The sequence below is a fragment of the Miniopterus schreibersii genome (assembly GCF_964146895.1).
Source record: "Miniopterus schreibersii genome assembly, chromosome: 4".
Taxonomy (NCBI): Eukaryota; Metazoa; Chordata; class Mammalia; order Chiroptera; family Miniopteridae; genus Miniopterus; species Miniopterus schreibersii.
In genome coordinates, this window is record NC_138105.1 from 101,684,371 (window position 1) to 101,712,022 (window position 27,652).

Genomic DNA, 27,652 nt, shown 5'->3' on the forward strand with positions numbered 1-27,652 from the left:
TAAGCAGAGTATGGTCTGGCCACGTGACTTGAGAAATTCAAGTGGACCTGGGAGGGCGGCAGCTGTGCCGCAGACAGAAGGCAGTGTGTGTGCTGGCTGCCCAGCAGTTTCCGCAGCTCCCACTCGCTGGCCTCGCAGACGGTCCCTCCCAGAGAGCTGGACCGTCTGTACTAAAATAGGACCCAAACCCCACCCAGAGCCTAGGGACGTGCTCAAAACTTGTCCAGACGCTGCCCTAGCGCACCCAGCTCCAGGGCTGGTGCTGGCACCACCCAGGCCAGGGCTCTGCCCTCTGCCCCTCACAAGGGTAGGTGTCAGATCGCTGGCATCCTGAGCACAGAGCCGGCAACCCCTGCCCTCCCAGGCCTGTTCCTAGCACCCTGCTTGGTGGGCAGGGCGAGGGCACGATTTCCAGAAGGACCATTGTTAAGCAGATCTCCCTACGTCTGGTCACCACATCCTCACCGCACCTGGCAGGAGGCCAGGCCCTGGGCAGGTAAGAGTTTTGGAGGGAGTAACTGAGGACGGGGTTGGCAAAGTCCCAAGTGGCAGGGGAGTCGGGCACACAGTCCCGAAGAAGGGGCTCTGCCAAGCAGAGTGAGTGCTTCCTCTGTAGCTTGTCCCTGGGTAGCCTAGCTGGAACCTCAAACTGCAATTCCTCTTTAAACGCCTTCCCTTCTCGGCACAGAGTCCCTTTTCTGAAGCTTACCCTGCATGAGATACGCGAGCATAGAGGGACTTTCTAAGCAGTGCCCAGGCCGTGTGGGGTCCCTGGTGGCATCCATGGCTCATGGAAGCGAAGCTCCAGGAACTGGGCTGGAGCGTGCTCTGAAGTGGGGAAGACATGGGCTCATCTCTCCTGGCGGTGGGAAGCCTGAGGCTGGAGTGGCAGCTGGGCTGTGGTCAGTCCCTCCATACTGGGTCCTGCCAGCTTCGGGGAGACCCTCCAAGTGCCTTGTTATTGGGCCCCATGGCCATCAACCTCACCCCGTTGTGTGCACTCCAGAAGGACCCAGCCTTGAGTCAGGCCCTGAGAGTGAGCTCAGGCCAGTGAGGGAGGAAGAGCCTCCAGTCCCAGCCAACAGTGCTGGAGGGCCCCAAGCTAATTCCACAGCTGGTGCATCCCTCGGTCTCCGGGTCTGACTGGGAGGATCATCCTGGGACCAGGCACTGAAGTCCCAGATCTCTGAGCTTGCCCTGGGCTCAGTGAGCCCGGAGTGGAGGGGCCTCCATGAACCTGGCAATGTCATGGGGTTCTGAGTCCCTGTCCTGTACTATAAGCTGGTGACTGCAAGCCTTATCCCTTCCTGTCACTGCTCTTGGTTGCTGTAAGGACCCCTGAAATGATGGAGCAGGTGGGCGAGTGAGACCAGTGTGCTGCCTGGGGCAGGACCCTCCTGGCGGTGGGGGGTGAGACAAGAGTGCAGCGCTGCCCCCATGGGTGGTGCCAGCTTTGCTTAAGTCTGCTTGATATCATGGGACCTTGTTGTTCCACAACTGTAAGTGACACCTGAGGCTTCTGCAGGAGGAGCTGGTACCGAGGAGGCAGTGGCTCCCACCTGTACTTGGGGGCTTCATGAGCTCAGGCTCCGGGGTTCCCTGGGACCCTCCAGACTTGCAGGAAGTTTCTGGCTGGCCAGTCGCCCTTCCCTGCCAACCTCATCTTCCTTGAGGCTGCATCCGTCTGCTAGGAGGCCTGGTGTGTGCTTTGGCCCCTCTTGTCCACAAGGATGGAGACTGTGCAGTGCAGCCTCTCCAGGCCAGGCCCAGTGGCCGTGAGAACCACGAGCCAGGAGCTACTGCACTCTGCCTTCCAGTCTTGTGGACAGCCCCCCACCCCTGCCTGCGCTGAGCCGGGGCAGCCTGTCTCCAGGTGCGAACACGGGACAGACGTGGCATGTGAACTTCCCATCTTCTCGGGTGAAGGGGCGAGCTCTTAGGCGCTAGGGTTGGGCGGGAGGCGGCCTGAGGGCAGCACTTGTCCTGCCTGCACCCAATTCCATGGGTCTGACCTCCCTACTTGGGTCGTCTGTGTCCTGGGGCCATCTGCTCTGAATCAGGTTGGGGTGCAGGGAGGCAGGTGTGCAATGTGCCTTACCCCTGGCCTGTGGAGCCCCGCTGTGGCCCAGGCTTCCTCCGTGCCCAGTACAGGACCGGGCAAGGACTTCGCAGACACCGGCGGGGGGGTGCACCAAAAGCTCTGCACATGAGGGATGAAGTTGAGCTTTAGGAAGCAGTGAAAGGGGGCATGAACAGAGGCCGTGACTTCTCTCCCCTCCGGAGCCTGGACCCATCCCGAGACTTGGCCATGGAGTGAGGGTGGCACCCCAGGTCCCTCATTTCCTTGGTTCTCCTTCATTGGCCCTGTGTCCAGAAGGCAGGTGACAACTTATTTTAAGGAACAGGGACTCTACTACCCTCCCCCTTCCCAGGACACTGTCAGGCATTCTGTGCGGGAGCTCTGGATGACCAGGCTTGGTGTTCTTTGTGGCGCGTCCCACAGGCACCACCCAGGCGAGGGACATCTGCGCTGGGCTTTGTGGCCTCCCCCACAGACTGGTGTGCCCATGGTCACCGCAGCACTACCAGCAACAGCCACCATGTAGTAGCAACCCAAGTGCCATCGATGGATGAAGCACTGGCAGACACAGGTGCTGCATTCACAAGTGGAGTATTACTCTGCGGTGAAAAGGGGAGAGGCCCCGCGGGGCACATGCCTGGATGGACCTTGCAGACATGTCCAGTGAGAAGCTGACAAGAATGGCCTCATTCGATTCCACTGACGTGAAACATCCCGAGAAGCCAGCCCAGAGACAGGAGGCAGAAGTGTGGTTGCCGTGTGGGGTGCCTTGTGTGTCATTTCCTGCAGGACCAGCACCAGTGGTCTCTCTGCCTGCCTTGACCATGTCGTTCAGACGTGCTGAACAGCAGCCTAATTGAGGTGTAGTCTACCTACCTTGTTATTCATCTGTTTTAAAAATACAGCTCAGTGATGTTTAATAAGCTCACAGAGTTGTGCAGCCATGACCACAGTACGCGTTAGCGCCTCGCCAGCACCTCAGAGGGCTCCGTCCTGCCTCCCGGCCCCTGTCCTGGCTCCTCAACTGCTGTCAGAGGCTGTTCAGTCCACAGGAAGGATCTCAGCCCAGCCCAGGCCACCAGGGGGCGCTGGCCGAGGTGCTGATGGCCCTGGAAGGGGGGCTGCAGCCCTGTGGCGCCTTCCTCCTTGTCTCAGCCTCATCCTGGCCCCAGGTGACCTGTGGATTCTCCCACATGGGGGCCTGTGGATGGACCATAGCAGGGAGCTGCCCAGTGCCTCAGGAATGGGATCTTTTCCGTCACTAAGGGGATTTGGGGGTTTTGGACAGATGCTTTTCTGAAGAGAACTTTTTAGGGTTTGCATGACTCTCACCCCTACTTCTGATCCTCCCACTTGGCTTTCTTCTCAAACGGGCAGTCCCAGCACAGCAGAGGCTAGAGCCTCGGGGTCTTCTGCTGGCCCTCCCTGAGCGGGCCGCTGCCATTCACCATTACCTGTGTTGTCTTACAGCCGCTGCTCTTTGCCTGTCCAGTCATAGCACTTAACTGCTCGACACATGGTACATGAGCCAGGGGTCTGGCTGGGAGACCAGAAACCCCAGAGTAGAGCAGCCACATAAACACCATGCCTCGCCCTCACCAAGCAGAAATTGTGTCCACACCCCTGTGCTCCTGACCCCCGAGGTTGTGCAGGCCTGTCACAGCCAGCGTGTGCATGCATGTATGCGTGTGTGTGTGCATGTGTGTGTGCATGTATGTCTCTGTGCACATGCGAGTCTGCACATGGATCTGTGTGTCTCTGTTCACGTGTCTGTGTGCTTGTGTGCACACGTGCATGTGTTTCTATGGGCATGGTGCGCATGTGCACATGTGTGTGCTCGTGCGTGGGTGTAGAGCAGCACCAGGTGGACTGAGTGTCTCTCCGCTGGGGCTGTGGGTGTGTTTGTAAAGCAGGATTTGATGTGACCTCTGGAAGCAGCATGGGTTTTGGACTATGTGTCTACAGGGACAGTATCTGAAGGACACTTGCTTCCTCCTTCCAGTTGCTCAGGAGCACGTGGTGGGAGTTCGTTTTGCCTTCCGTCAGCTGGGTGGGGGCAAATTATATCCTGCGGTGTGACCTCTGAGTTGGCAGCTTTGAAGCCTGTTAGCAGCTTCCCCTCATGGCTCAGACCCGGTTCCCTTCATCCTGCTTCTCCCTCAGGAGCGAGGATCTTGGGGGGCTCCCTCTGCCTCTGGATCTCACCGGGCTTCTCTGCCCTGAGGGGAGGGCCCCCCTCCTAGCCACTGGGTGGTGCTCCACATATGCGCCTGCTCAAGCTGAAAGCAGGTCACCCTGGAAGGTGGGTCTGAATCGCAGGTTGTCCTACTTAGAACTTCAGGATGCCAGCTCTCAGTGCTACAGCAGATGGAATGTTCCTGTTTCACAGGTTCATACCCACTTCCGTGTGCTGTGTTGTTCCCTCATTCTAGCAGCCTGGCCCGCGTGCTGGGGCTGGGGCTCCACATCGGGACCCTGGCCTTACCGCACAGCCTGAGGCAAGGAGGGGCCATCTCCAGGAACAGAAGTCACCCTGCAGCTGCCTGGCCAGGGAGGGCGGGTTCACGTCCATGCGCCCACCTAGCGTGTGGTGGGCTCTGGGGCAGTTCCCTAAGCTTTGAGCTTCTGTTCTACCTGTGAAAACGGGTGACATTACCCACCTCCCAGGCAGGTTGAGGCTTTTGCATTTAGGGTTATGAGAAGCTTTGCTACAGTGCCCGGAACCTGGTGGATATTCCATGTCCCCATTCTCTGCCTCCTTTCCTGGGCCACAGCCCGGCACTGAGGGCTGGTTCCTGTGCTTGCGGCTGCTCTGCTGTTCTCTCTGAGCACCTGGAGCCTCAGTGCCTGTGGGGCCACCTGGTTTGTTCTAGAGCATATACTTTGTCGGTCTGCATTCCTGTTGGCTGGCTCGGTGACCCGTCTCTTCCTGTGACCACCAGAGTTCTTTGGGGCTTAGAGATCACCCAGGATGTGTCTTCATTTCTTCCATCAGCATGTGACACTCACCTGCCAGGTGCCCCCTCCTGTATAGCCTTAGTGCCTCATGGGCTGCTTTTTTTTTTTTTTAGGAAAAAATTTTTTTTATTGATTTTTGGAGAGAGAGAGAGAAAAACATTAATCAGTTGTCTCCTGTCTGCATCTCAACTGGGGATCAAACCCACAACCTTTCAGTGTTTGGGACAACTCTCCAACCAACCGAGCCACCCAGCCGGTGCTACGTATTTTTTATTAATAGGCAGTGGACATGTTCTGATGATTCTGCCCCTGGGCGACTCACTTCTTCATCCCATTCTCAAAGGTCCTGATGCTTCCTGAGCGCAGAGTGATGGTGGGAGCTGTTGACAGGCCTCTTGCAGAGGAGCGAGGACAGGGGGACATCGTTTCCACACTGGCTGGAGGCCTGGTGGGGCAGCTGGAGCCACCGAGGTGCCCCAGTTCTTTACGCCAGTGCGTGTGGTCAGTAAGTTTTAAATTGCAGTTGAGAGCCATAGGCCCCCTGACTCGCTTGCCTCTGGGCAGCTCTCCTAGCGGTGTTGACGCTGTGTGCGTCTCAGAGCTGCAGCTGTAAGGGCATGTGTGCGGCTGGACTGCTGTGGGTCTGACGAATAGATGGGAGGAAGGGGGAGCTTCAGAGAAGTCACTAAAGGTGGGAGAAGCGCCGTCTTGTCCTTTCTGTGTCGTTTTCTCACATATATCACATAACCCTGGAGACACAAATTTAAGAATTCAGAAATTGGGTAGTAAGTATGAAATAATTTAATAGTCTTCAGATGTGTGGGTTTTTCAAATAGACAGACCTTTAGGCACAGGGCGTGGCCACTGGGCAGAGGTCACAGCTTATAAACTCTCGAGAAAGCCCCCAGTTCCAACGAATTTCAAATCCAAGACCTCAGCATGTAGCATAACTTCTCATAGTGAAGCATGAAAGGTACGTGAACTTTTGTAAACAAAAGTAAGATAATTAAATCAACAGTAGTTGAGAAGTGTTGGCATCAGAGTTGACCTGGGACCGTAAAGTGCGAACTCCTGTTCTGGCGTCTCTGGAACTCAGGGTCAGTCAAAGAAATGGGTGGGTCCACATTCTATTTTGGCTTTATCTAAATAGCTCCTTACTCCCCACTGCCTGCCTCAAAATCCTTTCCGTTTTTTGGCAATGTGTTGAAAGCACTAGGAGTCAGATGTTCGGGGATCAGGGCTAAGGATGGAAGCCCTGCAGGCCCATCTAGGGTGGGCAGGGGTGGGGTAGCAACAGAGGTGTCCATGGTGGGTGGGGAAGTGGAGATTTTCTCCTGGCGCCCAGGTGGACCCGAGATGCAGCATGAGCAGCGAAGAGGGTCCCGTGAGAGGTGAGGGTCTGCAGTGGGCCCAGTCTGCCATGGGCTGGTGCCCCGCCAGGAAGAGCTGCCCACGTCCACGGACCCCCTATTGCCTGCGGAGGTGGGCACTGAGACAGAGCCAGGGGCCTCCAAGGCCCCCAAGAGGCTACCAGAAACTAGCCAGTTTGCAGCCAAAGCCACTGAGAAATTAAAAGGAAAAAAATGATTTTCTGGCTCCTTTTCTGTTTGGGGAAGACCAGCTGGGCTGAGTGTCAGGAGCTGAGGGTAGAGACTGAGCTTTAGGGATCCCCCCTCACCCAGGGGCTCCTTGGGAGCAGGGAAGAAAGACAAGCAAAGAAGGGAGCTTTTATTTTAAACCTGACACCAGCTCCCTGACCAGGGTCTGGCTGTGCTGGGGGACCTAGGCCTGGCCTTGGCTGGGAGACTGCAGACTGGGCAGCAGCAGCAGCGGGTGTGGAGGGGAGAGGCTCCCGCAGCTATTGTGCAGGGGCTGGGGGACGGCATGTCACTCAGCACCAGGTTCCCAGGTGGAGCCGTGACACTGGACCCCTCGCTGCAGCCCTGGGGTCACGTGCTTGAGGGTGGGGTCGGCCTGAGGCACCTGCAGTCCTGGGCACAGACAGCTGTGCCCTGAGTAGAAGCGCACTGGGGGGGGGGGGAATCAGGATGGGGGCTCAACACAGGCACCATGCTCTGCCTTCAGGAGAGCAGCAGCAGGTGACCTGGACGCTCCTGTCCTCAGGCCACTGCATCCAGGCTGTCAGCAGGGAGGGGTTTTCATGTCGCTGTTTCCTCCAGATGCCAGCACTGTTTCATTCTGGGGTTTGCTCCCAAACGAATTTGCTGCAACCTTGAAAAATTCTTTCTGTTCATAGGGCTTTGGGGTTTTAAAACTGGGATGAGAGGGTGTGGGCCTGTGTTTTGTCATAAGGACTTGGGGGAAGGCGAGGGGAGCGGAGTGAGGCTCCCTCACGTGCACATTTGAAGGTGGCTGTTGACAGAATGCAGGCTGGGTGGAGGCTGGAGGGCAGGTGAACCTGCTGAGCTCCAGCCGACCCCGTGCAGCCACTTCTCAAAAGTTAGCCGCCTTGATCACCTGCAGCGGGAGCTGGTGTGGACCTGAGGGACGGTGGTGGTGACTGTCGTTGGTGTCCGTGCTCGGGCCCTGGGTCTCTCCCATGGGCCCCGCCTCCAGACCAGACAACTCAGTCTCCCCATCTCTCTCCCGTGGGCAGCCCTTTCTTCCAGTGTTGGGTCACCCATCCTCCCAGCATCTTCTTGCCTCGGGTTTGTGCCCACAGTGAATGTTACCTGTGAGGCTCAGGGACACACCTGGTGGGTAAAGGGGAGCCCCTCGGTGCTACTGAGGCAACCTTCCCCAACCAGCCCCCTTCCCCCAACCCTTCCCTCGTAGGTAAAACACTGTCCCTGTGTGTGACACAGGCATGTGCCGGCACAGCTCTGGCCTCATCCTCCAGAGCCCTGTCCTAGCCCAGGCCACCCACCCATCAACGTATGTCCTTTGTCCTGTTTCCTTCACTTTAATACTTTGTGACTTTTTTTCCAAACATCTCTTTTTATAAACAAACATGAACAAACATGAGAGGGGATCAAGTATTTCAACAATACACACAAAGTGTAAATACTGGCTTTGATTCCATCACTTCATCCGGAAAGCCCGTTGGGGCCACTAAGCAGGCTGAGGGCACAGACCTGCAGGGCTGGGGAGACACACACGCTCTGGGCTCCCGGGCCTGAGTGCAGCGCATCTCCACATGGACAGGCGCCCTGGCCTCGTTTGGAGAAAGGAAGGTCGCGAGCACACGCTTTGCACTCCTGTGTGCTCTTCTCCCTCTGGGGCAAGAGCTGCAGAGCGTGCAGGTGACAAAGTGCTGTGCATGCGTCTGGGCGTTGGTCACCTCGTCCCTGGGATGTGAGACTGGGCGGGTGGGAGTGAGGGGCTCGGTGTAGTCGCCAGGCACTGTGCACCAGTGCCGCCACAGGGTGGACCCCCACTGCTAGCCATCTATGCCAGCACCTGCTGGACCCCCACCTGGTCCACAGAGCAGCTCTGGCGTCCACAGGGCATTTTCTTCACCATCCGCCGCAGCTTGCTGGGGAAGCTCCTGTTGATGTAGCGATACAGCAGTGGCGTCACAGAGCTGCTGGAGAAGGCCAGGCACCGGGACAAGTCCTTGGCAAAGAGCAGTATTCCCAGGTGCTGCCCGTCTACAGGCTCCCCCCGCAAGGCCAGGGACGTGTGCCCCAGGAGGGTCAGGTAGTGCGGCGTCCAAAGTCCAAACTGTGTGCACACAGTGGCCACCAGGAGCCTGTGCACCGAGGGGTCCAGCCTCCCAGAGTCGTGGTCAAGAGGCGTGTCCTCCTTGCGGATCCTTGAGATGAGCGCAAGGGCGTAGAGCACAGCCAGGCCGGGCACCAGGTACCCGATAAATACCAGGATGGCATCAGCAGCCTCCGTGTGCTGCATCTTGGCGCACTCGACGATCCTGGCTGCCACATGGCTACAGATATAGAAGAGCAAGGAGGAGAAGCTGGTGAGCAGGGCCCCGCCCCAGACAAAGCCACACACGTGCCGGCTATTGTAGACGCTGGACATGTAGGTGCGTGGCAGGGCCCGCTCAATATAATAGTCAAGGCTGAGCAGGGCCGTGGAATACATGGTCACCAGGGAGCAGACGTTGAACAGAACCAGCAGTGTGACGTGGGCCTCACTGCTGAAGCCCCACAGAGCCCATCCTGAGGTGCTGGGGCCAAGCAGGTGGGCGGGTGCCAGGACGCTGAGCACTAGGCCAGCGACTGCCATGTTCACGAAGTACACATCAGGCATGGTCATGCTGCTCTGGTCCTGCAGGTTGACCAGCACCAGCAGGGCGTTGTAGCCTAGGCCGATGGGGACACCCACCACCAAGTAGAGCAGGGAGAAGACAGACAGGACCAGGTGGAAGTGCGGGCAGAGGGGCTGGTCCTCGCCCCGGCCCGTGCCGTTGAGCGAGCTGCAGCTCCACATCGTGCCAGGCTCAGCTGGGCTGTGGGAGAAAGAGGGAGGTTAGTGTTATCTGGAGCCAGAGCCCCGGGTCTGTGGGTCCCTCGGATGAGCTTGGAAACAGCCAGAAACCGGGGCTTTTTGAAAAGGAGGTTATGTCTCCTGAGTTTCCTGTGAAAGCCAAGCTTCTGCCACAGGGAACCCGTCTTAGGGCCTGAGCTGGGCCAGTGCCAGGAAGGTCACGCGCTGCAGGGATCCTAGTGGCCACAGCCAGTCTCCCTGACCGGATTCTGAGAGAAATCTGAGCAACGGGTAAATCATCCAGGCCACTCCTGGTGTGTGTGTCCCGGCAGGGCAGACCCCTACCTGCGCACCCTCAGCAGTGGCTGGTGGAGTTCAGGGGCTCCCCCCCACCAGGAGGGGATACTCTGCAGCACCCTGCTGACCTGGGCCAGAGGCCCTCAGCGAGGTGGGGGCCCTGCCAGGACTCAGACCTGGGCTCAGTCCTGCTCCTGCTCCTACCAAGCCCAGGTTGTCTGACTGGGAACAAGCATGCCCCCACCACCCTTCACCCCAGCTCTGCTGCTGAAAAGTGAGGTTAAGAACAGAAAGGCCTGCAGTGGGGAGAGGGGCTGGCCTGAGGCTGACCTCCCACTGCCAGTGCTCAGCCTCATCACCCCCCCCAAGCACCAGGGGCTGGCCTTTGTACCAACCAGGACGTAGCCCTGCTTTCTGGCATCAATTTGGACTCTTCCCCACGTGTGGGAATCTACAGCCCCTCTGACCACTGTCCCACACGTCTCTCGTGGCTCCTGGTAACATAGGACGCTGGACAGAGCACTGGTGTGTGTGGCCCGTGGTGAGCCTGAGCTGTGCTGGGAGAGTAGGAAGTGCTGCCTCTGGGGAGATGCCCGCACACGGGGTGGAGACCTGAGGGGCCTGTGACGCTCACCCTTGTCTTCACGAGGCTCAAGTGAGGTCACTTACTTTGTGAAGCCCTCAGTGAACCTGGGGCTTCCTGGGCAAGTGCCTGTGGGAGCCTGACCCCGCCAGGTGCTGTGGCAGACAGTAAGTGGGTGCTGGGCCCGGCACGGACGGAGTGGGTCGGGTGGCCTGTCTGCCCCAGCATGGGGGAGGCCTAGGTGCGGCTCAGCACTAACAATCTGAGTGAACTCTGGCAGAACAGAACTATTGCCAGTCTCTTTGGAGAAAAACCTTATAATCGAAATGTAGTTTGGCCCAAGCACATGTGCCCACAGACCAAGAAGAGGGACATGTTTCCCAGGCTCAGGCCACAGCAACAGCCAGCCTGATGAACAGTGGGGCCCCACCCTGGGGTGACATGGACAAAGGGTTCTGCAGTCTGTGGACAAGCAAGTCAGTCCTGTCCTCCTGTCCTATGTCCCATAGACCTTTACCGCCGTCCGTCCTGTCTCGCCACCGTGCGGGTTGTCCAGGAGGACTGCACCACTGCAGGCCGGGGTAGTGGAGATGGGAGGCGGTCTCGCAGCATCCTCCCACCCCACAGCAGGAGTGCGTCTGCGTGCCCCCCACAACCTCTGGCCGCCATGGGGCAGGCGGGTGGGACACCCTTTTGAGTGCCACCCAGCAGCCTACACAGTGGGTGTCAGGTGGTAATGAATGAAGGTGCTGGGCGCCCAGCTGGCCCGGCTCTGCCCACACGTTCAGTTACGTCACTGTCAGAAGTGTTTACTCTGCACAGTGAGGCAATGGGTCCTCAGATCTGGATGGTGCTCCTCGGCCTGTGGGGCTGGATTCCAGGAGCGCCAGGCAGGGAGGCACTCCCACCGTCCTCAGGCCCCTGGGCCCCTCCCTGGCACAGCTCCTGAGGGAAGCTCTGGTTGTTCCTGAGCCGACCTCGACCCCTCGCAGTTTCCTCTCCCATGTCTCTTCCCTGAGTGTGCCTGCGAGCGAGCAGCGCAGGTGTGTAACTGCCACCTCCTGTTCTGTGTGCTCGGTCCGTCCTGTCTCCAGGCTCCTGCCTGCTGAGCTGTGGGAGTGCATGGTTGTAGGGATTCATCCACCAGACCTCCCTGGCCTCCAGTCCCCGCAAACACTGTATTCTTGGGGCCACCCCAGAGCATCCTGGCCTTGCCTGGCTTGCCCATCCTCCGAGGACCCCTGGATCTACCCAGGGTGTTCCCACCTGCTCTCACATCAGCTCTCCTTCCTGTGGGGACAGAAGGGGGGCTGAGCCCTGGAAAGGAAGGCACTCCGCTGTCACTGGGACCCGTGTCGTCTCATTGGTGCATTTACTAACGGATGAGACAGGCGCTCGGTCCCACCAACCTGGTCCTTCTCAGGCGCTTCTGTTAGCTTCCTCTCACTCCATCCAGGAGGTGACATGAAGGTGCTGGGTCTGCTCTTGCCCAGCCCCTCCCATCCCCTCAGCAGCCAGCTTCCTGCACAGCCCAGCCTCGCAGAGAGCGTCTGCCCTCGCCTTGACTCCGTGTCCCATGCATCCTTGTGCCAGGACAGAGAGGCTCGTGAGGTGGGGGCACCCAGCCTCCTCAGGGCGCCTGTGGGGGTGCCGGGTGAGGCGCCCGTGTCTTCTAGTCATCACTCGAGTCCCTGCCTCCCTTGGCACACACTGGGCCCCTCCCTCTCTCTGTCTACAACCGTTTCAAACGAGGGGCTGTGCCTGGACAGACCGTGGCTCTGGTTGCTCCTGCCCTCCAGCTCCTGTGCCCACTGTGCCTGGCCCCACGCCCCCAGCCCACATGTGGGGGCATTTAGTTAGGAGCTCCTTGTCCACTTGAGGAAATGAGCCGAGCAGACATTTGTGGGTGGAAACTAAGGACACAGAGCCAGACCTCAGAGGGATCCAACGCTTCCCCTGGGGTTGGAGTGAACACCAAGAGCTCTGACACAGTGTCCGGCGGGGGCGGGGGCGGGGTGGGGGGGGGGATCCAGGCGTAATTCCCATGAAAAGAGCTTTCAGCAGGAAGAGCTCCACCTGCAGGCTGCTGCCTGGCTCCTCTGTCCCCAAGGGGCCCTGGCTGCCAGGCCCTGGGACTGCGTTCCCCACAGCTAATGGCCGGCCTCGGGCGCAGCAGGAAGAGCCGCCAGCAAGTGTCCAGCGCTGGGCTCAGACTGGCTGGGTCTTGGGAAATCGTCACGTGGACTAAGTCTGTTGAGAATTTCCTTGAAGTGCTCACGTGCCTGCGGCCCAGCCTGCACAGGCAGTGGGGATGGTGACCGTCCGTGCTGGGCTTCAGGTCAGAAACGTGCCGTGTGTTTGCTGTCCACGCGTAAACAAGGTTGATCGCCTGGATTCCAGGCAGGGTTGGCGTCTCCCTGCCGCTTCTCACATATCAGTGATGAGGGTGACGCTGATTCCAGATGCAGAGGACAGGCCAGAAGCTGTGGTGCCCATTTGCTTTGTCTCCAGAGGTCACACTTTGCTGTCTGTCCAGCATTCTTCCTGGGGGAGGGGCGGTGGGGGCACCTCGTCTCCAGGTATTACTTGAGATCTGGGGACCAAGTGACAGCTGTTGGAGCTGCCTCCTTTTACAAGGCAGGTGTCTGGCATTTTCTAGAGTGGGGTCCACTCACTCTGATCCCTGTGAACTCTCAGGGTGAAGGGTGGGGTGAGGGGTGAGAAGGCAGGGAGTCACCCCTCCAGGCACAGGCAGAGGCAGGGCTGCTGGGTTCAGCTCTGCCACTCTGGTCCCCATTTCCCTGCGGTCACCCCCCTTCCCTCTGCACTCTGTTTCTGTGAGTCCGGAAAAGGAGCTGTCTGGGGAGAGGGTGGGCCTGACAACAATGCTTTGACTCCTGCCCTCCCCTCCCCTCTGGCACAGGCTTTGGGCGGCAGGATTCCAGGTATCGAGCCTGTTCCTTCCTGAGAAAGAGGAACTTGGAACTTGGCTGTGCAGACCCAGGTTCCAGGAAGGGCCTCTCTGCTTCTCTGTCCCCAGAGACAGGACAGGAGAGAAAAGGCAACTCCCTCCTGCCTAGGGCTCTCTCCATGGGCCTCCATGGGCCCAGCTCAGTGTTCTGCCAGCGTCCCATCACCTGCTGCGTCCCCTTAGCTGAAGGGGTCTGGTTGGCAAGGGCCCTGTGGGGCCTCTCCTCCAGCCTGGCCTTAGGCAGAGGCCTGCCTGGTCATCGCACCCGACCCCTGCCCTCCTGCCCCCACTCCCTCCACCCGACCAGGACCTCAGGGCTGCTGGGCCTGGCTGCTGGCTCCTCCCCTGCCCCCACCTCTAGGCTGCCTCTGCTAGGCCGCCTCCTTCCCATTTGTATCACCACTTCGCCCACTCCCCTGGGACTCTTAGGGCAGGCACCCTAAGAGTATGCCCTAGGTCCCTCACCAGGGCCTGCAGCCACAGCCTCACCCATACCTCGTCATCTGGTGAGGCACTGGGAGTGGTCAACATGCTATGTTTTCTGCCTCTCCCCAGGACTGCACCCCAGGGCACCCGTGTCCCCCTGGCCGTCCCACCTTGGCAGGATCCTAGCTCTGTTCCCGGACCTCTCCCTCCTTCCTGGTCAGGGCCCCTTCCTGACCTCACTCCACTGGGGCCCAGGAACACAGGAAGTGGCTGTGCTGATTTGGGGTGCATGCCCCATCTTCATGGAGAGAGGAGAGGAGGGTAAGCCTGGGGAAGCAGAGACTGTAGCCCCATTACAAGTGGGTGCTGCACCCCTCTGGATCCCAGTGTGTGCAGCAGGCTTCCCAGTTGGGGGGGGTGCTCTTAGTGAGGCGATGGGGAAGTGCTCAGACCTCCCTGCCTGCACACTGCCTGGAGGCCACGGGGCCCTAGGAACCTTTAAAGGGAACAGAACTATGGCCACTTCTACAGGCAGAGGAGCTGCCTCTGGGACCCAGCAGCATTACATTTAGAGGAAGGCCAGGCGGAGGTTCTCGAGGCAGACTCTGTGGTTAGAGAAGCTGGAGTACCCTCTGCGTCATCTGATGCCCACTGCCACGCGGCCTCTCTGTGGGCTCCTGCGGTGTGGTCAGGCCTCGGGACTGGGGGAGAGGCTGGTGGCCCCACAGGTGGTGGTTTGTCTCAGAGCATCACTGGGGGTCTGGTGTCCGGTCCCAGTTTCTAAGGACCTAGGTGTTGGCAGAGCTCACTCCTCCCTGACCCTGAGCTGGTCCTGCATGTTGCCTGTGGGACAGTCACTCCCTGCAGTGCTCTCGTGCGGAAGGGAAGCTGCGCTTCCAAGGCCCTCGGCCCCAGTGGCCAGTTCTCAAGAAGGGGCCGCGCTCTCTCCTCCTGGGCTGGGTCGTGGGCCGTAGGCTCTCTGGCTGGGCCCTTAGTGCCCGCGTGCAGATGTACAAAGTGGGAGGTCTCTGACTCCAGTGCGTGGCCCCCGTGGTGAATGCAGAGCGGGCCCAGCACTGGCCTGGGCCCCTCTCACTGCTCACTGTGCTCGCCAGGAGGTCTGCAGAGGTGCTGTCCAGGCTGTGTGGTTCCTCCTCTGCCTGGGCCCTGAGCAGGTGCTTCTGTATCTGTGGTTTCTTCCTGGTGGAAACCTGTAAGCCCCTTGAGCACACTGCCTCTTTAGGAGCCTCCCATCAGAAGCCTGGAGGCCCTCAAGTACAGGCCTGGGTGCCAGGCCCCCTGCACGGGCTCCCACTGCATCCAGGGGCAACCAGCGAGTGGGCGTGCCAGGCAGAAGCCCATGCGGGATGTGGGTTCAGAGCGGAGGCCTGCTGGGGGCAGACAGGCCACACAGAGCCCTGCTCAGGAACCTGAGTCCTGAGAGACCAGGCAGGGCCTGGTGTCCCTAGCGGCACAGAGCCCAAGATCCCTCCCCAATCCTGGGGGTGGGTGCCAGGTCAGCAGTGGTAGGCACGCCTGGGTGATGGAGTGGGACAGGCAGGGACAGGTGCGCTGTGCCCAGGAGTGTGTGTTTTAGGACCCACTGCCACACAGGTGTGTGAGGTGGTGGCACCAGTCCCAAACAGCTTTCTCACTGTGAGAACGCAGCTGACCTGGCATCACCTCGACCCCTGGCCCAACTCATCCTGCCCCACATGAGGGAGCTGTAAATGGGAGCTCCATGGCGACCGGGCTGCTGCCGTGAAGGCCGCAGAGAGCCCGCTCATGCGTGCCAGTGTGAACCGTCACAACTCCACGCCCTCCTCAGTCTCCCAGCCTCTCCTGTGGTTAGGAGTTCATGGCAGGCATGCAGACTTACAGCTCTGGTGAGGCTGGTCACTTCCTGCCTCAGTTTCCCGTTTAGGAAGATCCTGGAGAGACTGTTGGGATGTATAAACGCAGCGTGTGGAGCACAGGGTGGCCTGGCCATCCCTAGTGCTGGGTCAGAGGGGAGCGGACCCTCCTTCCACACGGGAAGCTGCGGTGCAAACTTTCTCTTGGGGTGCTGTTACCTGACACTCGAGAGAGGAAACAAGGGGTGGGAGGCATGAGGACATGAGCCCAGTCACAACCAAGCGAAGGTTCTCACAGGAGAGTCCCCTTGGAGAAGGCGCACCCGGGGACCCCCTGCACACGGCCAGACTGAGAGGCTTTGCTGTGGGTCTGTGGTCGGGTCAGGGCTTGGGTCACGACACAGCAGCGCCTTCCTGGTATGGCCCTCATCTTGAGGTCCTCGAGGGGTTCACAGCTGTCCTGGGAACAGGCACGGGGAGGGGCGAGCTTAGAATGCCTCCACCACGGATGCTCTGCAGGGACCACATTCCCGTCAGGCTGAGGTGAGCCTTAGCATTTTCTTTCCTGTGCCTTTTAAACCAGCCAGTCACAAGTACGTGCCCACAAGCAACTAAGATGAACTTGGCTAAAATCAAGGACTAGCGTCAATCGTGGTCTCCATAGAAACAGTATGCTGGCATGGTCAGAGCAGCAGCCTGGGGGAGTAACTGTGGGCCCGCCCCCTGCGAATCTTGTACACGCAAGACCAGCAGAAATGAGAAACCAGCACCGAGCGCCCTCCTGCTCCCACAGAGCTGACCGCGCGTCACCAGCCTCACCTCTCACCCCCTTGCCTCTGAGTCAGAGGTTCTGTCCTGAGTCCAAGGCTCTGCCACACCAGGGCCCCTGCGCCTTGCTGCTGGTTTTCGCTGCTGTCCACACACAGGGATCGCTGGCCTAGAATGCCCTTCCTTGCCCGCCCTCGTCACTCGGTCAACAGGAACTCGCCCTTGAAGCTCTGCTCAGGCAGGCATCAGCACCCGACTTTCCTGCCCACTCTCCACACCTGGCCAGTCCTGCTGTTTCCGTCCTTCCCACCCGTCAGAGCTCGGGGGACGGGGGGCTTTCTTGGTTTGTGGCCCCAGCCTGGCTGGCTCTGTCTGGAAAGACATGCTTTGGGTTACAAGAAAAGCTTTCCCCACTGTGAGCCACAGACGTGCTGAACAGAAGGGGTCAGGGCTGGGAGAGCCTCTGTGGTTCCCTGCCATGTGCCTTTTGACAATTCAGAGACCTGGTGGGGCCAGGAGGCCAGGACAGGTAGTGTGTTCTGAGTGGGCAGACAGCTGACCGGGCTGCCAGGCCTGTCGACCTGCTGTGCACCCTGAGACTCAACTTCATATGAATGTTCTGGAACAATCAAAATGCTTTGAAAACGACTCCTGACTGTTTATTTCCTTTGTACTAGTGGGCAGAGAGGCGTTAGCTACAATTAACATCCAGCTGGTAGGAGCCAGACGCTCCGGAAAGGCTGCTGTTTTCATAGGTCTCTCACTGGAGAGCTTACGCACACTGATTCCTATCACAAACCACGTGGCTCCTTGGGTGTGATAAGAAACGGTTCATTATATAGATGGGTTGTTTTGATTCTGTAGCCTCTTGCTTTTTATGGTTCTAAACTGCCGAGTAGTGAGAGTGAACCAGGCAACCTGGCTCAGATGCCCAAACAGAGCTGCCTCTTTCTCCATGGAGAGCAGGCCTGTTTGCTGGCTCCAGAAGGGCTGCGGGGAAGGAGACCGGGCAGCTGGGTCCCAGCCAGTGGGCCAGCGGGGCGCCTGGGCCGGGCCACGGGCTTCCTCTCTGTGGAGCAGATAGGACACACACTCTTTTGTTTATAGAGCACTGGCTACTTGGGCTTTTTTGTTACCTGAGTAACTTGGTTTGAGGCTAATGCTCCCTCCAGGTACAGAACCAAGGGAAAACGGAAACAAAAAGAGGCTGGCTCAGAAATTCAAGGGCCAGACCGAAAACAGCTCGAGTCTCTATTTCAGACTCTGGGCTCCCTATCTACTTGCTTTTAACTAGGTGTGCTCTTACCTGGGGGGAAGTGCTCAGCGCCACAGATCCTATCGCCACCTGTGGGTCTTTCTGAGGGAGGAGCCAGCCAGTTATTTTTGTTTGTAACAGTTCCTTCCTCAGTTTGCTGGGCTTTCATCAAAACCAAGAAGCTCCTGGGCAGGCTCTACTGATGTGTATGGGAGGAAAGGGACCGAGGGTGGGCCTTCTGGTGACACACAGGACACCTGGCCCATTCCACCCGGTCCCCTGCCACTTGAAGGTGTTCTGTTGCATGTGGAGACTCCCAGCATCGTTGTGTTTTGGCGACTTAAATTAGAAGATTCACTCTTTTACTCTCTAGACTGAGTCCTCTCTGCTCTTCAATGCCTGGGCAGTGTTTTGGGGCCCTGGGTCTATGAGACCCCATAAACAGATGCAATCTGAGGCTGCCCAGTCATGCAGTGGCTTTAGTCGTAGAAGCTTGAGGAGCCAGCAGCCAGCAAGAGGAAACACTGGGAGCCACTGTGTAAGGAAGGAGGAGCGTGATTTTGTCATGCAGGCACAGCAGCCTGAGTTCCTGGGAGGTCACACCTCCCACCCCGAAGACATGGCCAGGTGGCAGTTACTTTGTCAGGACTGCCGGTAGCACCCTAGGGGCTGTGAGATGGAAGCGGCTTCCCCAGAGAGCAGCAGTCCCTCCTCCTACCTGGGACTCACACAGCATATTCCCCGAGGATTCTCTGCAAGTTCATCTATTTTCATTGTGTCATAGATACAATCGATGTGTACGTTGTCACCTAAACCGCATATGCGCCGCGTTAGCTGGGTGTACTTGCCTCACCCTCAGCCCACCAGGGGCTTTGAGTTACAGGGACGGCAGGTCAGGGTTGATGTTTACATTCTCCCCAGAGCTGTGTTCCTCGTCCTCAGGGTATTTCCATACTCACTGGAGGGGCAGGACGGCGGTCGCCCTGGCCCAGCACCCCTCTGCTGGGGGTGGCCCTGAGTGTGGCCTGCAGGGCGGCAGCTTCGCCTGTGGCTGTCAGCACCCGCCGAATAGAACCCTGGTTCCTAGAAGCCAGTTATCTCCCGGGGCCTCGCCACTCGGGAAGGCCCTGGTGTGGAGGGTATTGGCAGCAGCGCCTCTCCACTGTCGGGGGGCCCGGTCTCCGCGGTGCAGGCGCAGCCTGGGGCCGTGGCCGCGCGCAGGGGCCGCGAGGCACCGCCTTGCCCCCGGGAGTGCCCGCTGGCCTCCCGCAGAGCGGAGATGGGGCGGAGGAGGGCCAGCTGCGATGCCCAGATAGGGAGCAGCGGGCGGGTAAAACGGGGTGGTATGTACGGGGGAACGTTAGTTGGCCGCAAAAGAGAATGCCCAGGTGGATGGGCCTGGAGGGCACCGTGCTGAGCGGCAGGAGCCAGGGCGGGTAAATGCTATGAGCTCGCTTATTTGGACTCTGAAGAACAAACAATTGCGCAAATAATAAGGTGGCCCGGGCCCCGGACGAGCGGTCTCCGCGCGGGGCGGTGAGGGGCAGGTGCTCCCGCGGGTCGGGCGCGGGCCCACGGCGCGGCGACCACGGGTGGGGGCGGCCCGCAGCAGAGCGGCGCTGGCCGGAGCCCTGCCGCCTCCGACGTCCGCGGAGCCTGTCCGAGCCCGGGGGTTGCGTGTTTGTCCAGTGGCCACGGCGATTAACACAGACTTGGTAGCTCCACTCGGACGCGTTCAGAGCGCACTAAAAACGGGCCCGTGGGAGGGACGGACGCTCCGGCCGCGGTGACCCGGCGGACGCGGTCAGCCCCGGGACAGGGGCCGGTGCTGCCCGCCGCGGACCCGGCGGCGCGCTCAGCTGCCTCTGGGCGGGTTAATGACCGCGGGGCTGACCGGCCTGGCTGCCCTCCCGGCGCGGCGCGGCCAGCGCCCCCCCAGGGGACAGTGCCGGGCACCGGGGACAGCGCCCCGCCCGAGGGGACAGCGCAGGGCGGGGCCCAGGGACCCGAGAGTCCGCGCGGCACCGGCCGGCCGGGCCGCCGCAGCCCAGGCTCGCTCCCCGCGCGGCCGGCCCCCGAGGCCCCCGCCGCCCCGACCCCACCTTCGGCGCCCACTCACCGGCTCGCTGGGCCGCGGGCCGCGCAGTCGCCGCGGGCGGGCAGCTCGGTTCCGAGGAGGCGGCGGGCTCACGGCGCGCACGCCGCGCGGGGCCTGTGTACACACGTGACCGCCGCCCCGCCCCGGCCGCCGCCCCGCCCCCGGGCGCGGCCCCGCCCCCCGCGCGCCCCGACTGCTGGCCCGCGGCCGGCCCTTCGGTGACGCGGGCGGACCGCGCGCAGGGCGCAGGCCAGGCCCCGCCGACGGGGCCGAGCGCGCACCTGCTCCCGGGCCTCCGGGCCTCCGCGCGGGGGTTTCCAGGGCGCCGCGGGGAGGGGCGGGGGGGGGCTCGGAGCCGCCCGAGCTCGGGCCGGGCGCTTACGGAGCGGGTCGGCGCCCTGCGGTCGGTCTTGGGGCGCAGTGGGAGCCGCGCCGCACGCTGGGCGCAGGACCCGCACGTTCCCTCGGGCGGCAGACTGAAGACGGCGCGCTGAGCGGCCGAGGCGGGAGGGGCAGGAGCGGGGACGGCGCTTCCGAGCGGCCGGGCCCCGACTGGCTGAGTCCCTCCCTGCGCCGGCCGCGCGTGGCCGCCTCGGGCCCCACGCCCGCGGCCCTGTCCTCCCCTTAAACACCGCGACCCGCTCCTGGCGCAGCGCCGGTGCCGGTGGCAGTGGGCATCTGACGGTGGGCACGTCTGCTCTGAGGCCAAGGCCAGCCACAGCCAGCGCCCTGCCTAGCGGGCAGGAAGCCTGCTGTCCTAGGCCCCAGGACAACCTCCCCAGGCACATCTCCCGCCCTTCATCACATCGGAGGTGCTGCTCACCTAACCCGCTCCAGTGTTTCATGGGCCACTCAGCAGAACAGTCCGGCAGTTAAGCTCTGAGCTCTGTTACAAGCAGCACCCTGACCTTAGAGATGTTAAAGCGATGGACGCGTGTGTTCACGTCCAGGAAGCAGTGTTCTCATTTTCAGTTATTTCCAGCCTCAAACTGAGCAACTTGCCCAGAGTCAACAGAGCAGATAGCAGACGGTCTTCGGCCTTCTAGATCAGGGTTGGGGCCTTTAGGTTCTGCAAGCAGTGTGCCTGGGTAATAGTGTTGTCTCGTTTGTGTGAATGGCCTTAGACCCTAGAACTCCTGGTTAGAGTCCCTGGAATGCCAGGCTGGCTGAGCCCTGCCCACAGTGTCGTGTGGGGAGAGCCCGGCTTTTGGTTTCCTCTTGCCTTCAGGTCACCCCAACCACTTTATCTGCAAAGAAAGACTTTCTCTGCTGGCAGGCAGTCAGGGTCAGGGAGACCCTGTGTGTGTCCAGAGGTCCTCAAAGTCATCCCACCCTCCAGCTGAGCCAAGATCAGCATGTTATAGCTAGAAATGCAGATCTGCCCGGAGGGCTGCAGCTGAGTTCTTTCCTGCTCACTGCCCCCACCTGCTCAGGCCAACTCCTGGGTGAGATCCGGATGTCTTTGGGGACAGCCGCACCGCCCTGGGCTGTAGAAGGCATGTGAAGCCCAACCTGATCCTGGGGTCCGTGGTGGCATCATAGTCTAATGTCGATTTTTGAAAACCACATGGAGCTGGCGTCCCTCGCCTTGCTGGTGACTCAGGGTGCACCCTCCTTGTGCACCATGCTCTGCAGTGAAAAGGGAGACTCCAGCCCAGCTCTGCTGAGAGGGACAGAGGTGCCACTCCATGGATTAGGGGAGCATCACAGTCGCCGTGCTCACCACAGTCTTGAGACTTGGCACCCTTCCTGTTTGTTTGGTCGGCAATTCCACCCGCGGAAACCCCGGGGGGGCTGGGAGGGTGACGGGGTTACAGTGCCCTGGCTGAGAGGGCTGGCTCTCTGTCCTGCAGGTTCGCCTCCAGTCACTGTGTGCTCACAGTGGATCAGGCACAGGAGTTTCTGTGAGTGTGGCTTATAATGAGGTCCTATTTTGACCTCTGCGTGGCCCGGTCAGGTGTGAACTTTGATAAGAAAGTGTGGAGGGAGGGCTTGGTAAGAGACGAAGGCCGCCCTGCAGAGCAGGAGGGTGTGGCCGCGTCTCACGGTCAGTTCTGCGCTGGGCCCTGTTCCTGCGTGGTCACAGCCACTCAGCGCTGGGTTGGTGCGGCTGCCTCACTGCCCTCCCTCTGCACTGCCCCTCACTCCTTTCCAGAAGCCGTCCCGCCTGGCTTCTGCCAGCCCTCTCTGTCCTCCGGGGAAGCCGACGGTCCTGTTAGTAGCGTGGGGAGGACCAGGGTGGGTTTTGGATTGTGTACCGAGCACACCGGCCTAAGGATGGTACTTAGTGGCACTTTCTAGCTGGTGGCCCTGAAAGCTGCCTTCAGTGTGCAGTGTGGCGGCAACAGGTTCTGTCTGCTGATCGTCTCCCCTTCTCGGTCCTGCAGTCCCTGGAGTGGCACCTCTGCCCTCCCAGCTGCGCCTTCTAAGAGCGTGAGACACCACTGGCTGTGTCTTGAGCGTCTGCTCTGACCCGGACCTGGCCTCCAGGAGTCTCAGGCCAGGGGCACATGGGCAGGTGAGCGTGTACTCTGTTCTGTGGTTGGGGGTGGGGGGGTAGCACAGACCCTGGGAGTCAGCATGGGCTGTGTGAGTGGCAGTGAGCTGGGCTGTGCACCTGCCCAGAGGAGGGCTACCCAGAATGGCCACAGCAACCCTCAAGCCGTGGCATCAGGGATGCCAGAGAGACCTGACTCCTAAAGGCCCCTCCTGGCCCCCTTTCTAGCCTGAGGGGCCAGCACTCTGCACGCCCAGCACCCCTGGCGTGGCCCATGGTGGTGCTTTGTGGGTCTGGGGAGTCTGGCTCCTCCCTGCAACACCCCTGGCAGATGGTAAGTAGGGGCAGGAGGCTTTCTGGCTCACAGATAGCCATGTACTCTGCCTGCCCTCCCCCAGCCATGACCATCTTCTTCACTCCTAGTCTGTGTGCGCCCCCCCCCCCCCAGCAGCCCTGATCCGGAATAGGAGCCACGACTACCCTGTCGAGGAGAGGTCGGCGAGCTCTCCTCAGTGACCAGGTCAGGAGGCTGCAGCAGGCGGTGCTCTCCGTGTGAGCATGCTCTATGGAGAGGGGTCTCCAGCTGGACCCGGACCCCTCAACATTCTAGGTGCTCTGCACTCCAGGCATAGCTGCCAAGACAAGCGGCTCCCCTGCCAGCCTCGCTCAGCTGTTACCCCACACCCCACTGGAGCCTGCCTTCACCGCCTGCCCAGCTCTCCCCACAGCCAGGCCTCAGGAGGGGGTGGGGTAGGGCAGCACATGGCTTGTGGGAACACTGGGGGTGGAGTGAGAACACGCCGGGGCCTGGAGTGCGTCATCTGCGCACGTGGGTACCGGGACAGGAGCTGGACCTCAGCAGGCCAGGTGCCGGTGTCGGTGGAAATGCTTCTTGGAAACCCGCTCCTGAGGGCCTGTCAGCGGGCGTGGGCATGGGTGTGTGGGTGTGCAGGCCTTTGGTTTCCAGACGGCGGGCACGAGGCTGCTGCTGGACGGCGTGGAGGGCCCCAGTGGTGGGACTGGGTCTGCTGCCTTGTTGCTCTTTGGGGGCTGAGGTGTGTAGGGGTCATCTGTCAAATTGAAGAAGCTCCCTCTTTTCGTAGTTTCCTGAGAATTTACGTCGAGAATGGATGTTGAATTTTGTCAAATGTCTCTGCGTCCATTGATAAGATCACGTGATATTTCTTCTTTAGCCTGTTGAGGTGGGTTATGTGGGTTTGTTCTTCAGCGTGGAACCAGCCTTGCATCTTGGAATGAACACCGGTGGGTCCTGGTATATCATTCTTTCCGTATGTAGCCGAGCAGGGTTTTTGCCTTAATATTCCTGCGGGATTTGGGTCAGCACTGGTTTGGGGACGTGACCCCCCTCGTTTTCTGGAAGAGGTTGTGCAGAGCTGTGCTCATGCTTCTTGATGTGTTTCCTAGGATTCCGGTGGGCGTGGGCATGGGTTCCGGAGCCAAGGTGTTGGGGCTACATTACTCCAGGGACTGCAGGGCCCCGCCACCCAGTGAGAGGGAGGGGCCAGCTGCAGGGAGAAGAACCTAGTGCTGGAGGGCCCAGCAAAGGCCAGCACTGTTTTGCTTTGCTCCCCCTTGTTTTCGTTTGACAGCAGACCCTGCTTACCTGGGCAGTGGGGCTGAGGGGAGGGAAGTGGTGTTGCAGGAACCATGCAGGCTGTGACCAGGTATCTGTGTCCAGGTGGCTCTCTGAACCCCTACAGCCTTCCTGCGGATCCCACAGTGATAGTTCTCCTGGAAACCGGGCATGCTTACCAGCCAGGCGCCTGGTTCAGCGTGTGCACGTGGGACATACCTATTTCTTCCGCAGTGAGCTGCATGTGACCTCAGGGCACGGCGCCTGGTGTTGACAGCTCATACTTGTTGCCTTTTGGAGAAGGTTCGGCAGCCACTGGAGCTTCTAGGACGCCAGCCCCCTGGGGTGTCCACAGCCACCCTGGCTTCTCCGCCCTGTGGGGCCTCTGCACCCCTCCCCAGGACTTGGGTGGTAGCTGTCCCCTCTGCCTGGACCACCTCTCTCCCAAACAGCCAGGCTGTGCTCTTACCTCCAGGTCTCTACTCGGGGGTCACCTCCTGACAGCATTTTCCTTGACCTCCATTCTCCCACAACCATTTACATTTACATAACGTAAATAAATGGGCTCTGTCTAACCTACGTGATCATCTCTCAGTGTTAGAGACTCTTAGGTAATCTCACTGCGGCAGGCATCTCCATCACCACAGCCTGGTGGCTTGAGAGCCACATTTATCCCTCTGGTTATGGAGGCAGGTCCCGCATCTGCTGAGGGCCCCTTCCTGATTCATAGGCGGCGTCTCCTCCCTGTCCTTCCACAGTGGAAGGGCCTCTTCTTAGAAGACACTAATCATGAGGGCCCCGTCTGTGAATTGATCACCCCCTCGCCCACCCCTGACACTGTCACGCTGGGGTTCGGGTGCAGCCTGGCAGTCTGCGACGGCAGCACTTTTGTTTTGTTCCCACAGTATATTCGCATTTAGTCTGTCGGGATTAAGTTGCTTGACAAGTATTTGTGCAACACAAGGGTCCCTGTCACATACCCACTTCTGACCAGGAGCCCCTGAGATAATTTGGAGTGTGTGGGTTCTGGGGTCTCTCAGTTCCCTTGGGGTGGACCCAGCTGCTGCCTCCAGGTTCACACAGTAGGTAGGGCCTCCTGGTCACACCCTCCCACTCTACCAGCTGGATCTTGTCCCCAAAGGCCCTCAGGGCTCTTCGAGGTACCAAAACCCCAGGTGTGCAGTGAGTGGCCAGTGCCTTGGTGTGTGGCCTGGGGGACAGAGCATGTCCTGAAGGCTGATCCCAGGTCAGAAGGGCCTAGGAGGGAGCCCTGGATTGGGAGTAGGCAGACCTGGCGCACTGCATACCCTCTCTGAGCCTTGGTTTCCTTCTCTGTAAAGTGTGGGTGACAGGGTGGCTGGGAGCGGGAGTGAAGGCCGCCCTGAGCCTTGGGTCCCTGCGTGTGGTGTCTTCAGCTGGCATCTCTGTGTCTGTCTACCCTGATGCCAGGCCAGCTCCCCGCTTGAGTTGCAGAACAGGATGGAGGGGTGAGAAAGCAGATGAGTCCCGCTTGGGTTGAGGGCTGACAGTGGAAGGCACCAGGAAGTCAGCACACAGAGCCTCTGGCACTCGGGAGACCCAGCATGGTTTCACTGCATGAAACCGGCAATCTCAGAAACTTTTAACCATTCTGAGTCTCAACCTCATCTGTAAAGTAGAGACACTGGTACCAACATCACAGGGATTAAACAAGAAAGCACTAGTGAGCTCGCCCAGCACGGAGGCTGGCCGTGGCAGTGGGCAGGCGCCCACCCTGCCCTCCACCTTCCTTGCATCCATCTGGCTCTGGTCAAGGCCTCAGTGGTCCCTGGCCTGCCCCCACCGCCAGGATTGAGCAACCCTCTGTGTGCTGATCTCTGTGAGTAGCAGGGAAATGGCCAAGAGGAAAAACACAAAAAGACGCCGTCCTGGCTCCAGATCCTGGAGATCCTTATCAGGCTGGGAAGCTGGGACACCCACACCCAAAGCAGGAAGCCCACACCCGCTAGCCAGGGAAGAAAGGGCTTCTAGAGCACCCTCAGCAGCTGGAGTACAGGCTGTCCTGCCGCCGCTGGCGTCTGACCTCTGCCAGAGGGGTGGGTGAGAAAGGCCCTGCCAGGCTCCTGGCTGCTGGAGTGTGGTTTTCCCTTGGATCATAAAGTTGATCTGCAGTCTTGCCTTAGGGGAGGTTTAAGCTGTTCCTATGGCGAGAAAGGAGTGGTGTGACTCATCCATTGGTTCCGTGAGCCTTTATTGAGCTCCTGCTTTTTGCTGGGTGACGTCAGGGCAGTGGCGAGCTGCTCCCCATGCTTGTGGGCTCACGGGGGGGCCACGTTAATCAGAACTCCGAGAGGGTTTTGTCGCTGTGCCCAGGAGCGCTGGGGGACCATGGTATTGGGGGGCTGCTCAGCGGGTGAAGCAGAGAAGGTGGATGCCTGGGATCTGGAGTGAGGGCGAGGAGTGGTGAGCGCTGCAGGCAAAGGGAGGAGCCTGTGCAAAGGCCCTGGGGGGGAAACAGGCCAGGTTCTGGGAACCCAGGGCCCCTGCCGCTGGTGGTGGGCGAGTGGGAATAGGGACAGCGCCCAGCCCAAGCCTGGCCGTTAGACTTGGTGATACGTGCAGGGAAGTGGGGAGCAGCGGGGGAGGGCACGGCGAGGGGTGGAGTTCCTGCCTCCTGTGTGGGGAGGCTGCCGGGGAGGGTTGAAAGCAAGGCCTGCGACGGGCAGACCGTGGGCACCGGCCCGGAGGCGCAGCGCCGGCCACTCGGAGGCCGAGCCGCGGCCAAGCCGCCCCAAGCCGCCGTTTCCTGTCCTGGGCCGCCCGGTCCGACGGGAACCCCGCGGGGGGTCCGCCGGCGCCCGCCCCGCCCGGCGCGGTCGGCCTGGGGTCCGCGCCCACGTGAGCGCCCGGCTCCGCCCACCGGGCCACGCCCACCTCCCGGGCCACGCCCACACGCCGGGCGCACGCGCGCTGGCGTCTCCGTGCAGCCGGCTGGATCTGGTTCCAGCCGCGCCGGGCCAGCGTGACATGCGCAGTGCGCGCGGGCTGAGGGCGGGGCGCGGGCAGACCCGACGGCGGGGGACGCGGAGGTCAGTGCGCCGAGCGGGGCGCGGGGCGCCGGGCGCGGGGTCCGTCCCGCACGGGCTCGCGGGCGCGGTGGGCAGCTCCCGGGGGCCGCGGGGTCCAGGCCGGGGGCGCCCCCCCCCCCCGCGCCGGCCTCCGCCGTGGGGCCCGGGCCAGAGCCGGCGTCGCCGTGAGGGCGGGGCGCCCCCCCGGGGGGCTCGGGGGTCCTGGGGTCGCGGCCGGGCCCCTGCTCTCCGTCCCCGTCCCCGACGAGAGGCGGCGCCGCCCCCGCTGCAGGCCGGGCGTGTGCGCACCGGGCCCGCGGGGCCCTCGTCTCGGGCCGCGCCCCGCCCCCCGGCGGCCTGGCACTGCCCCCCGCCCGCCCCCGGGCCGCGAGCGGGACCCCGCGGAGCTGCTACCCCAGCGGGCGGGGCGGGAACCGCCTGTGCCGCGCGCGGGGCGCTGCGGAGGGAGGGGTCCCCCGCGGGCGGGCCCGGGCGGCGATGCGCTGGACTCTCGGCGGAGCGCCTGCTGCGTCCGCTCGGCGGCCGGAACGGCGTCCTGTGTTCTGCGTGTTGCTCTCTGTCCCCGCAGCGGGGACTTCGCGGCCCCTCGTGCCCGGGCAGCGGGACCGGGGGCCCGGCGAGGCGGGGAGGGCCGGCCGGGCGGGGCCCCGGGCCCGGGTCCCTCCCACCCGGGCCTGGCCGTCGAGGGGGGGCGGGGCCGGGGTGGCGACGGGTGGGCACCGCCCCCGGAGCCCAGCCCCCGCATCGGCGGGGGCGGGTGTCTGCAGCCTGGGGGCATGTGTTGCAACGTTAAGAAT

At 61.1% G+C, this 27,652-nt stretch overlaps 2 protein-coding genes across 5 annotated transcripts in view; one reads left to right on the forward strand and one right to left on the reverse strand.

The window, feature by feature from the left end:
* Positions 1-27,652, forward strand: part of CHLSN (cholesin) — a 72,157-nt gene that overhangs the window by 34,248 nt on the left and 10,257 nt on the right. The window contains exon 1 of one of the 4 annotated variants that reach the window (XM_081133909.1): positions 211-496. The exons of 2 other annotated variants lie outside the window; for them this stretch is intronic. The gene's annotated coding sequence lies outside the window, so the exon portion shown is untranslated. Of the gene's footprint in view, positions 1-210; positions 497-26,727; positions 26,856-27,652 lie in introns of those variants that run through there. One more of the 4 variants, XM_081133908.1, reaches the window with a different exon arrangement.
* GPR146 (G protein-coupled receptor 146) lies at positions 5,150-19,845 on the reverse strand. Its single transcript, XM_081133901.1, has 3 exons — positions 19,718-19,845; positions 8,474-9,467; positions 5,150-5,787 (listed from the first exon to the last, which is right to left on the reverse strand). Exons 2-3 carry the CDS (start codon positions 9,446-9,448, stop codon positions 5,608-5,610), a joined length of 1,155 nt encoding a protein of 384 aa, XP_080990027.1. The 5' UTR covers positions 9,449-9,467; positions 19,718-19,845; the 3' UTR covers positions 5,150-5,607.

Coding starts and splice junctions, on each gene's coding strand:
- GPR146 (XM_081133901.1), bottom strand. CDS start 9,448: ATGTGGAGCTGCAGCTCGCTCAACGGCACGGGCCGGGGCGAGGACCAG. Junction 5,788..8,473: donor AGAGCTGCTCTGTGGACCAG/GTGGGGGTCCAG, acceptor TTGTGTCTCCAG/GGTTATGTGATATATGTGAG.